Source organism: Bos taurus, chromosome 19 (genome assembly GCF_002263795.3).
Source record: "Bos taurus isolate L1 Dominette 01449 registration number 42190680 breed Hereford chromosome 19, ARS-UCD2.0, whole genome shotgun sequence".
In the NCBI taxonomy this organism is placed as follows: Eukaryota; Metazoa; Chordata; class Mammalia; order Artiodactyla; family Bovidae; genus Bos; species Bos taurus.
In genome coordinates this window covers 42,725,225-42,736,554 of record NC_037346.1, presented here as the reverse complement: position 1 = coordinate 42,736,554, position 11,330 = coordinate 42,725,225, and the positions used below count along the sequence as shown (strand labels likewise).

Below are 11,330 nucleotides of genomic sequence, written 5' to 3'. Positions count from 1 at the left end.
CAGGCGAGGAGGGGTGGGGGTTCCTCCTGATACAGTGTAAGGAAGAGCTTTCTAACAACTAGAGTGCTATCCAGTAATGGCTGCCTTAGCAAGTACCGAGTTTCTGGCCTCTGGAATGCTCAGGCTGAGGCTGTCCGGGACTGCGTGTGCCTATGCCTGGTGTGGGGGTACGAACGGGGCCAGGAGATTCCCGTTTTGGGTGTGCTTTTGGATTCAGTTACCACTCTAGAGTCCCTTCTAAGGTTCTCTTTTGGAGACAAAAAAGTAATCTAAAAAGTTGAGTCGGAGGTTTTCACCTTGGAGAAAATCCAAGGAGAGAATTCCAATTTGCAGATTTCCAAAGAGTGGTTATCACGGGTGAGGTGGGGGTGGGGGTGAAGCTATTCTCCTTCTTCCTTCGGGACAGGCTCAGAGGAAAGACAACGGAAAGAACTTCCCTGCAGGCAAGGGTCTGGGATCCAGACAGGGAAAAGAGTATATGGTTTCCATCCCGAAGAAGTCTCAGGGCAGGCCTCTCTCATCTGGGGCGAGGACAAGGCTGGGATGGCCTCTAGAGACATTGATTCCCAGTCTTTGTTTTACATAGTCAAGACACGCAGAATGGTGTCCACGTGCCACAACTCTCGCAGTTTAACATCCGGTCAGCAAAGCTGCCCTGACCACTGCAGCCAGGGGTCTGGGGACCCAGGGCAAGAAGGGCGGAGAGTGGCGGGGATGTCTCCAGGGAGGCGCTGGCCTGTCGTCCCTGCCCTGTCCCGCCCCGCCCAGCTCGGGCTAGTTTTCCTTCTCGGAGCCTCCGGGGGTTGAGACTAAGAAGCACGGCCTCCCGGTACCAGGATCCAGGGAAGGCCCGGAGATGGCGCCGATCCTCAAAAGGTCCAAGCCACTGGGGGTCAACCTGGAACCCTCCACCGGAGCTCGCGGGAATCGCCGCTGAGTCAGCAACGCACGCGCGCGCCCGCGGTCACTCTGGCCCCGCCCCTATGGCCCCGCCCCGTCCGCTTAGAGCCTCGGTTAACCCCATCCTACCCAGAATCGTAGGATCGTCACCGGAGAAGCCTCCACTCCATTCGAAGACCACGGGATGCCCTAGAATCCCGTCACTCTACTCTCTCAACTGGAGTTCAGTGAGTTGTGCGCTCTAAATTAGATTTTATTTCGGGGCCTGGACTGCACTTTCCCGGAGTCTCTGCCTCAGTTTCTACACCTCAAAGAGGTAACTCAGATCGAGGAATTGGACTCCATCCACGGGCGGAGGGCTACACCTCTAGGGCTGTGCCTGGCGCAGGTAGCTAAGGTTCTTTCCTTTCTTAGGAAACCTGTGACGAGACAGCAGTCGGAGGGCAGCACTCAGAGCCTCCCTCTATGCCCTATGGGCACTTTGTTCTGCAAAGCTCCTGCCCAAGAGCACTTTTAATTTGTTGGTTGGTAAGCCAAGAGTTAAAACAAGAGCATGAAGGCGGGCTTCCGTGACGTCACTAGCAGTCCGCGTCTGACCTCAGAGGCGGGGGCGTGGCTAACATCACACTGCCCCCTCCCTCCCTATTCCCCGGCCCCTCCTCGCTGTCACCAAGCCAGGGGCACATGATGCAACCCGCCGCGGTTCAGTAGGTTGATTGGTGGCCGCGCCCGGCGCCAGGCACAGGGATTGGACAGAAGAGGCTGTGACGAAAACTGGACACAGCCCTGTAAAGAAGGGAGGAGAGAAAGAAGAGGGAGGGGGGCCCGAAGAGGAGGGGGTTGGGGAGGCGGGGTCCCGGCACTGTGCTCGCGCCCCTAGCGCGCCAGTCCCCGGGCTGCAGGGAGCGCAGCGCGCGCGGCCCGGGCCCCGGCCACCGGACGCCCTACCGGACACGACCCTCCTTGGAGCTTGGACAACTGCCCACCTCGGACACTGCACCGGACACTGCCCCCCACAGAGCTGGACACTACAACGGACACTACTTCCCAGCTCCGGACATTGCTCCTTCCCCCCCACCCCCAGCCCTGGACGCTTGCCCCCCTCCCCCTCCGGGGGCCCAGACTCCGAGCCCCCTGCAGGCTCCAGCTAGCGACCCTCTGCACCCCAGCGCCAGACACCACCTCCTCCCACTCCCCGACTCCCTTTCCCTCCTCCCGCCTCATCTTTCTCCCGCTCGGGTCGGAGCCCCGCCAGTTTCCCCGACCCCCTGCAGCTCGGCCTCGGCTGCCCGCACCCCCATCCCGCGGCTGCTCGCCCGGATGCCTCTCCCCGGGGGATTGTGGTGGCTCCTCTGCTGCCGTCGAGGCTTTACTCTTCTGCATCGGGACTACGGGGACGGCGAGCTTAGCGGGGACGGGGACGAAGACGAGGACGAGGAGACCTTTGAGCTACGGACCCCGAGTCCAGCGGGCGGCGGGAGGGTAAGTCCCCGGGGGGTTTGGAGCCTTGTCTCAACCCCTCTCACTACAACCGGCCGTCAAGCCTAATCCTGCTCGACTCCAGCAAACGCCGTGTGGACTGGGTTCTCAGTGGATGTTTTTGCCTGGGGGCTCGAAGCCCTCGAGAGCTCCAGCAGCAGCCCGCCTTGGGATCTGCCTGTGGGCCTCGCGCAGCACGCTGGGCGCTGTCCACCTGCTGGGGGCCCTGAGGCAGGGGAGGTGTCACGCCTGGCCCGACCTGGCCCTGCCTCTCCCTTCCCCGCCGGGCTCGCGTCCCATCTCGTCTCCTTCCGCCTCCGCCAGCGCCGAGGAATGTGGCGAGGCCGGCTGGGCAGCTCGGACGCCTGGGTCCGCTCCGTTCCCAGTTCACGAGCGCAGGGAGCTAGGGCCAGATGCAGGAGTTCCCGCCGCAGGGACCTGGGCGAGGGGAAGCAGGTATCCTCAGATTGGGGTCCGTGGCGGGGGCTCCATGGAGAGGGAGCCGGGGGGTCACAGCTTTCCGAGGACCCCTCATCATTACCCTGACACTCAGGACAGAACTCTTCTCCCTTCCTGGTGAAGCTCCTCGGGGATCCCTGAGGGAATGGTGAGAGACACTCGGCTCCGGGGTTTCGTCGAATCTTGCCATGGGGAAACTGAGGCTCTACTGATGTAGGAGACGATCATCCCCTGACGTCCCCTCTCTCATGCCCCTACACCCCAGCCACCAGACTCCGGGCAGCCAGACTCGTGTGCTGTGGCCTGGGTCAGGCTCCCATCCCCCGCTCAGGGGTCCCTAGCAGGCCCAGTGGCTCAGTGCCCGGTGGGGCGGGCTGCGCCGCCGGGGCCGGCGCCAGCACCTGGCGGAGGCGGAGGGCGGATAAATATAGAGGGGGGGAGGGAGGGAAGCAGGGGACTGCGATTAGGGTAGTTGGTCTAAGAGAGGGGTCAGCACCTGCCCCTACGGTGGTGTGGCTGAGAGCCCCTCTTGGCCCCCCCAGAAAATAAGAGGACCTGTGCCCCTGAAGGCACTGGACCCAGGCGTCCCCAAGCTTCCATTCTGGGCAGGGTCGGCTTTGTGAACCACTGCCATTGCCTCCCTCATGCTCCACCTCCACCCCCCTTCCCCCAGAGCTTGGGGACAGGTGTCCCTGGCCCCCCTCCCCCGCCTCCTGGCTTTAGCTGCCTGGTCGCAATGGGACCCTGGCACAGTTCCTCCCGCCTGACCTGGCTCCTGGATGGGTTTTCAGCCTCTCTTAGACCCCAGTCTACAGTAGAAATTCCAGGGCACGAAGGTGGGATGGGGGAGGGAGGGCAAAATCCTGGACTGTACCTTCCATGCAGAGTATTCTTCAGCCTGGCCTGAGCCCCAGCAAAAGGGCAGGGTCTCTACCTACCACTGAGTTTCAGGAGTGTCTGTGGGAGGAGATAAGAAGCTCTTGGAGAAACTCCTATACTGAAAGGGTTCCTCTTCCCTTCATTCACCTCCGTGCCTACCACCTGCCTGCCAGCCTGAACGCCCACCAGCCAAAGAAGGGAAAATGAGGAGGAGGGGGTGACTTCGAGTCTGCCAGAGCAAGAAAGGACTTCATCTACCACTCCCTTTTCAAAGATTGGGAAGCTAAGGCCCAAAGACTTAAGGGGGCTTGCCCAGGTTCCACAGCGAGTTTCTGACTGGAATTAATGGTTGAGATGGTATTAGAACCCTGGTCTCCTGACTCTGCCTGGTGCTTTTTCTACTCTTCCCCAACCCCTGATTGCCTCTTGAATCAGAGACAAGGCAAGAGTCTTGGCTTCTTAGCTTGGGCTGTTGGGTAGAGACTGGTGGAAGGGGCAAGTCCAGTGGCTTCAGCTCACTGGGTCAGTCACAGTCACCACCCCACGCCTTGATTCCTCCATTCCCTGAGCTGCGCTGTCCCAGAGCAGAAGCCACTGGCATCCTGAAAGGAGGGTTCTGAGCCTGAGAGATGCCCTGTTTCCCCAGGGCCCCCTAGATGTGACGTTGACTCAGCCTATGAGGAGTGGGCCAGTCTCAGACAGGTGAGCCCAGCCCCTGCAGTCCCATGGTCTGGAGACCCCAGCCAGTTCCTGGGACCCCCATCCTCTCCTTCTTCCCTCCCCGCGGTTGTGCAATAAGGGAGAGGCCTTACGCCCGGACGCTGTGGTTTGGCCAGGGTCCCGGGGGGCGGTCCGGCTGGGGGCGCGGGGAGGAAGGGGGGGTCCAGGCTATTTCTGGTTCGAGGTCAGAACGGCCCAGCGGTTCCCACAGCCTGGGGGAGGGGTGCCAGCCGGGAGTAGGCACCCCTCGCGGCCTGTCTGGGGAGCCCTTAGAGAAGAGCCTCCTGGAGGCGGGGTGCAGGACCGGCAGGCTTGCCCAACCCTCACTCCCCTCTTGCCCAGGCTGCAAAGCTGGGAGGAGACACGGAGCCTCATCCCGGAGAAGGGGCCGTCTGAAGATGACCCAGATGTCGTCGTGAAAGGTGGGGATCCACCTCATACGCTCTAGAGGCCCCATCCCAACCCTCCAGGGGATGATGTCGTATCCTGCTGATCCCCTTTCCCGCCTTTTCCCCCGAAGGTTGGCTGTACCGCGAGCCCCGAGGAGGAGGGGCGCGGCCCTGGTTGCCCCCGCGCCGAGCCTGGTTTGTGCTCACCCGGGACTCCCTGGACCAGTTCAGCAGCAGCGGGAAGGGGGCGAGGCGGCTCGGGAGCCTAGTGCTCACCAGCCTGTGCTCAGTGTCCGGCCCTGAGCGCAGGCCCAAGGAGACCGGTGAGACCTCCTGGGGATTCTCCTACCTCCCCAGGCAGCTGCCCCAGGCAGCCCTGATTGCCCACCCCACCCCCACCCCCGCCCCCGCGGCCTCTCTTTCCCCCAGGTCTGTGGTCAGTGACCGTGAGTGGCCGGAAGCACAGCGTTCGGCTCTGCTCGCCTCGCCAGTCAGAGGCAGAGTGCTGGGGGGTGGCGCTGCGGGAAGTGATCGCCTCCAAGGCACCTCTGGAGACCCCCACCCAGCTGCTGCTCAGGGACATTCAGGTGCGAGGGAGAGAACTCTATGGAGAAAGAGGAGAGTGATGGACCCATAAGCTTTCTGGGTTCACGAGGGAGCTCCCTTCTCCATCACTGAGATCATTTCCCTGGCCTCTAGGAGAGTCGTGGGGATCCAGAAGCCGTGGCCCTTATTTACAGAAGAAACCCAATTCTGAGGCACACCAGTGGAGCCCTGTATGCCCCACTCCTGCCCCTGCCCTACGGAGTCACTGCCCCAGGTGAGTGGTGCCATGGCCCAAGTCCCTGGGATGGGGTCTCACTTGATAGGGATCTAGGAGTCCTCAGAGGACTAGCCCCTAGCCCCTCATTTTTCAAAGGATGAAGATGAAACAAGAAGTGGTGCAGACTGATACCCAGGGTAGAGGGGGAGGGAAGCCAGCACAGAAAGTAAAGACCCCCTTTGACTGACTACCTTCTCTTTGGGTCTCATTCTGACTACCGATGTTCCTTCACGAGCTTTTACACACTCTCTCTTGTTCTTTCATTATACTCTCAACACCATGACATACTTCCTTTACAAGTGGTGGAAAAGCCACCACCTCAGGAGAATGTGCTGGCCTCGTTTAGCTGCACTTCTCCCCAAAAGGGTATAATGACAGGCCCAGGTTCTCAAGCTAGAGGAATAAGGGGAGCTGGGAGAAGAGCCTTGGTTTTCTGACTCTCAGTCCAACCTGTTTTCTGGCCCACAGTGATGACTCTCAGTACCTAAGTACAGAACCCACGGTTTGACTCTGTCTTTTAGTCTATCCCTCCAAGTTACTAGGGCTTCCCTGGTGGCTCAGACGGTAAAGAATCAGCCTGCAATGTGGGAGACTTGGGTTCAATCCCTGGGTTGGGAAGATCCCCTGGAGAAGGGAACGGCTCCCCACTCCATTATTCTGGCCTGGAGAATCCTGTGGACAGAGGAGCCTGGCAGGCTACAGTCCATGGGGAAGCAAAGAGTCACTATATGGAGAAGCAAAGTTACACGACTGAGCGACTAACACTTTTTCCAAGTTACTAACTTGAAGCCTAGCCTTAGTGGGTCTAGAGGAGGAGATTCCTGGGAGGCAGGGGTTGAATTTGGCTCTGTGGGGACCATTGCTTTCCCTTCACTCTTCCTGTCCTTCGCACTCTCCCCTCCTTGCCACCCCTGTCCCCTTGTACTCCCTCCGACCTTCCCGCGGTTCAAGCCTTCCTCCCCGGGCCCGTCTTTGTTTCCCCTCTCCAAACCGTCCCTCCGCCCCCACCCTCCCTCAGGTCCCGGCTACGCGCCCTTGCGCGAGGAGGCCGTGAGGCTGTTCCTGGCGCTGCAGGCCCTGGAGGGGGCGCGGCGCCCTGGGCCCCTGATGCAGGGTGTGCTCCAGACCTGCCGGGACCTGCCCGCGCTCCGAGACGAACTCTTCCTGCAGCTGGCTAAGCAGACCTCGGGCCCCGCGGGGCCCCCCGGGCCGCCAGCAACCCAAGACCCCGCGGCCCTGCGGTACTGGCAGCTCCTCACTTGCATGAGCTGCACCTTCCGGCCAGGGGGAGCCGTACGGGGACACCTCCTTGGGCATCTGGAGAGGTGAGAGGGGAGGCGTGGGGGTAAGGCCAAGGCGAGGGAGCGGAGGGAGCTGAGAAAGAATGGCAGCCATTCCAAAGGGTTTGGCAGATGGAGAACTTGGACCCAGAGAAGGGAAGGGACTTGCCCAAGGTCAGGGCCGCTGCTCCGGAGCGCAGTGCCTTTGTGGGAATCACAAGTTCATATCCCACTTGTGGGCGGAGGAATTACAAAAAAGGCTCCCACTTTGAGCAGAAGAATTATTAAAAGGCTGTTTTTCCTCGGGGCTGATGCAGTCCAGTGCCAGGACTTTTAGGTTGGAAGGCAGAATGCGGCTGGAGTTTGGATTTCAACCCAAAGGAGGAGCATGGAAATTTTGGGAAGTGGGAGAGGGCAGATAGGCTGCCAAGGACCTTAGAAAGTAATTCAGCTCCTTACAGAGCGTGGGGGTGGGGTGGTGTTTAGATTCAGAACAGCTGGTGGTGCTGCCTTCAAGGAACTTAGAGTTGGAGGGGAGGGAATCGGGCCAGGTGAAATAAAAGTCTGAGCTAAGAAGGCAATAGTGGGGAGGAGAAGGAAAGCCCTGGGAGCACTAACCCTCCGGTTGTCCTTAATCCAGGACTGAGCAGGCGCTCCCGGACTCGGAACTGGCGGAATATGCGCGCTTCATACGGAGAGCGCTGGGCCGGACGCGCGGCCGGGAGCTAGTGCCATCGCTGGCCGAGATTTCCGCGCTGAGCCGACGGCAGGAGTTGTTGTGCACCGTGCACTGTCCGGGGGCTGGTGCCTGCCCTGTGGCCATAGACTCCCACACCACGGCGGGAGAGGTAAGACCAGAGAGAACCCCGGAAACCTCAGCCTCCCAGCGTCCCGTGCCTGGCTTTCCTGGTGCCGGGACCCTAGGTTTGCCCGAGTCTGAGAGTCATCAGTTGGGTATGGGCTGCGTGTGGCGGGACTAAGAGACCTGAAAGATACCTCCAGTTGGACCCTTCCAGAAGTACTGGCAGGCCCCCTGCGTGGTCTGAGCCTGACTTTCCTCTTATGCTCCCTGCCTTCCAGGTGGCTCGAGAGCTGGTGGGGCGGCTGGGCTTGACCCGGAGCCGTAATACATTCGCGCTGTACGAGCAACGAGGGGCGCAGGAACGAGCCCTGGCCGGGGGGACTCTCGTGGCCGACGTGCTCACCAGGTTTGAGAAGTAAATGTCCAGCCCCAGCCCTGCTCTCCGTTAGCCCATTGGCCTCTCTGCTTCAATCCATCCCTAAGTAAACGTTTACCGAGCGCTGGCCTCGGCATGGTGAAGTTCACAGGCGGATTCCTGCCCGCCGGCGGTTTGCAGTCGGGCTCCGAGGCTCGCCTCCGCGGTCCACTCCGCCCGGGCGGGCCCCGCCTCCAAACATCTGGCCTCGCCTCTTTCCCCTGGGCTGCCGCCTGCGGGGCCCTGCTACCCGGCCGCATCGCTCCCTTCTTTTTTCTGCAGCTTGGCGGCGGAGGAAGCCGGGCTGGAGGACCCGCCGGACACCGGTTGGAGACTATGTCTGCGTCTTCACGGACCTCTGCACCCTGAGGGGCTGTCCCCAGACGGTCACGAACTGCCCTTCCTCTTTGAGCAGGTGAGGCTCTCCCGCACTCACGCCTGGGGGAGACCCCGTAGCCTGAACCCCCGCCTTTCTGGGCCTTCGCTTTTCATCCTTATGACAACCCCGGGGGAGGCCGTGCTCCAACCCAGACCTACAGTTCCGCACCCTAGGTGTCTTCGCGACGGTACCCGCGGCTCCCGTGCTGATGCCTGCTGCCTCCCCGTAGGCTCACGCTCTGCTGCTGCGCGGCCGGCCGCCCCCGCCCGACGACACGCTGCGCGCCCTGGCGGCGCTGCGCCTGCAGAGCCTGCACCGGGACTTCCCCCCGCGGGCGCCCCTGCCGCGCCTGGACCGCTTGCTGCCCACCCCGGCCCGGCCGCGTGAAGACCCTCCCCGCCCGGTGCCCAGGCCTCCCCCCTCCGCCGCCCTGCTGGCCGGGGCGATCTGGAGCCCGAGCCTGGCCAAGAGGCGGGCGGAGCGGGCCCGGCACGGCGGGGCCGGCCGCACGGCTGGAAGCGTGGCCCGCGAGGGAGGTGGCGGCGCCGGCAGGGCGGCTGCTGTGCTGGGAGGCTGGAAGCGGCTACGGGGCATGGGCCGAGCTGAGGCCATGGCTGCCTACCTGGCTCTGGCGGCGCAGTGTCCAGGGTTCGGCGCTGCTCGGTATGACGTTCTGGAGCTGAGCACGGTGAGGGGGAGAAGGGAGAGGGGGACTCTGGTGGCCCAAGCCCCACACCTTTGCCCCAGAGCCACAGGCCCCCGTTGTGGGTCACTGCACTCCCTACACCCAGCACAGCTGCCCATCTCAAAGCCCAGGAATCACTGTCCCTGAGGCCCTCACTCTCAGGAGCTGTGGATCATGTGGGGGGTGGGAGGGACCAGGAAACCTCTTGCTCACAGCCATCTCCCTCCACCAAAAATAAGGCAGCAGGGTCCCCCCTTTCCACCCTGACTCTGCCTGTCTGTCCACATCCACAGGAGCCTGGTGGGGGCGCTCCACAGAAGCTATGCCTGGGCCTGGGAGCCAAGGCCATGTCCCTCTCGCGGCCGGGTGAGACAGAGCCCATCCACAGTGTCAGCTATGGCCGTGTGGCCGCCTGCCAGCTAATGGGTCCCCACACCCTGGCCTTGAGGGTGGGAGAGAGCCAGCTCCTCCTGCAGAGTCCCCAGGTGAGTGGGAAGAGGGTGTAGAAGGAGGAAGGGAGGGAGAGGGTGTTAAACATTTATGAAACATTGAGCATGGGTCAGGTGCAGCCCTAGACCTTAGGGATCCCACAGTGATCAAAGACAAACTCAAGGAGCTTACGTTAGTACTGGCCATCAGACACGAAACAAGGGATCAAAGACTGTTAAAGACAGTGACAAATGCTATGAAGGCAAGGGTAGTCAGACAGGAAGTGACTGGAGGGGATCAGAGCATTAGGTAGGATGGTCAGGAAAAGCTACTCAACAACACCCAAAGGAGATCCTGGGACACAGCTTTCCAGGCAGAGGGACCTGCAAGTGCAAAGGTCCTGAGATGAGACTCGCCTTAGGATAACAGAGGAGCAGAAGTGTGATAGGCACAGAATGAGGGAGAGAGGTGATGAGGAAGGAAAGGTTGAGGAGGGCAGCTCACATAAGGCCTTGGGAAGGAGCCTGGGGGGAGGATGAGACAAAGGAGAACTCATTGGCCCCTTTTGTACTCTGACCTCTGTCCTCTCTTAGGTGGAAGAGATCGTGCAGCTGGTGAATGCCTACTTGGCCAACCCCTCCCCCGAGAGGCCCAGCAGCAGCCCTCCTCCATGCCAAGACCTGCCAGACACCTCCCCTCCCAGCCAGCACCCGGGTCTGGACGAGCCCCAGGGACAGTCGGGCTGTTTGGGGCAGCTGCAGGACTGAGCTTGCCAAGAGGTCACGACCTCCCTCTTGCCTCCAGCCTGGATCTGGACTACTCTGAGATTTCAGGGAACCATGGACCCTTTTGGCCCTGCAGGGACAGGGCATACCCCACACGCAAGGGCTGCAATGGGTGCAGACAATTTTCTAGTTTGTTTCTTAATTTATTTGTAGAAGAGAAGCAAAAAAAAAAAATCCTTATTTACACAAACCCTTCCTGTAGGAGTGTTGTCAGTGGGACAAGTTGGAGCCCCAGAGCTCAGAGCTCCACCCCCAGGGACGCCCACACTCCCAGGCTTTTACCAGCACTGAGAGGAGTCTGAACACCGCAGGGCTCCACCCTCCTTGACCTTCTAGATTTAACCTCCTCATGGCCAGTATGCTGCCCTAGGGTAGTGGGTGGGGCAGGCAAGAGGGCAGTTTTGGAAGCTGGCAATTACTCATCCTTCTTCCATTGAGTGGCATGGGGGTGGCCTCTTGGCGTCCCTGAGGCCCAAGGACAGTGAGTCACCAGGACTGGCACTACCCAGTCCTACCCTGGTGTCCAGCTTCTGGGTCTTAGTTGGGACCATCTTTAATGTGCCTACTGCTTTGGGCCTGGAACAGAAGAAGCCTGGAGCAGGATCAGACCCAAGAACTTCTCTGGCACAGACAATGCATTGATCGGGATGGGCTCAGCTTTACTCCTGAGCTCTGTTACTGCTTTATCAGATCAAGCTGAATTGGGTTAACTCCTGAGGATCTAAATGCCTTGGGCCTGGGAATCCAGAGTCTTGGCTTTCTTGACTTGCTCAGAATGCTGCAAGCCTTCTTTTAGCAGCCTCCACAGCCTCTGCCCTGAGTGGAGGAGGCTGGGGCAATATGGGCAATGTAGATCCACCCTCGGGCAGGACCTTAGGCACAGAGGAGACAGCAGACATCAGTAAC

At 60.8% G+C, this 11,330-nt stretch overlaps 1 protein-coding gene across 6 annotated transcripts; it reads left to right on the top strand.

Moving 5' to 3' along the window:
- The first annotated feature begins 1,786 nt into the window (after nucleotides 1–1,786).
- PLEKHH3 (pleckstrin homology, MyTH4 and FERM domain containing H3) lies at nucleotides 1,787–10,615 on the top strand. Of its 6 annotated transcripts, none has more exons than XM_010816253.4 (13): nucleotides 1,787–2,382; nucleotides 4,364–4,419; nucleotides 4,780–4,859; nucleotides 4,958–5,149; nucleotides 5,256–5,413; nucleotides 5,526–5,646; nucleotides 6,668–6,974; nucleotides 7,570–7,777; nucleotides 8,010–8,137; nucleotides 8,429–8,561; nucleotides 8,755–9,213; nucleotides 9,504–9,695; nucleotides 10,233–10,614. In XM_010816253.4, the coding sequence occupies exons 1-13, from the start codon at nucleotides 2,221–2,223 to the stop codon at nucleotides 10,404–10,406; spliced, it is 2,370 nt and encodes a 789-aa protein (XP_010814555.1). In that variant the 5' UTR covers nucleotides 1,787–2,220; the 3' UTR covers nucleotides 10,407–10,614. The 6 variants fall into 6 exon arrangements, with proteins under 6 accessions (XP_010814555.1, XP_010814558.1, XP_059734192.1 ...); NM_001192826.1 differs by having other exon boundaries at nucleotides 2,187–2,382; nucleotides 8,010–8,146; nucleotides 10,233–10,615; XM_010816254.3 differs by lacking the exon at nucleotides 1,787–2,382 and adding an exon at nucleotides 2,389–2,835 and having other exon boundaries at nucleotides 8,010–8,146.
- The last annotated feature ends 715 nt before the right edge of the window (nucleotides 10,616–11,330 follow it).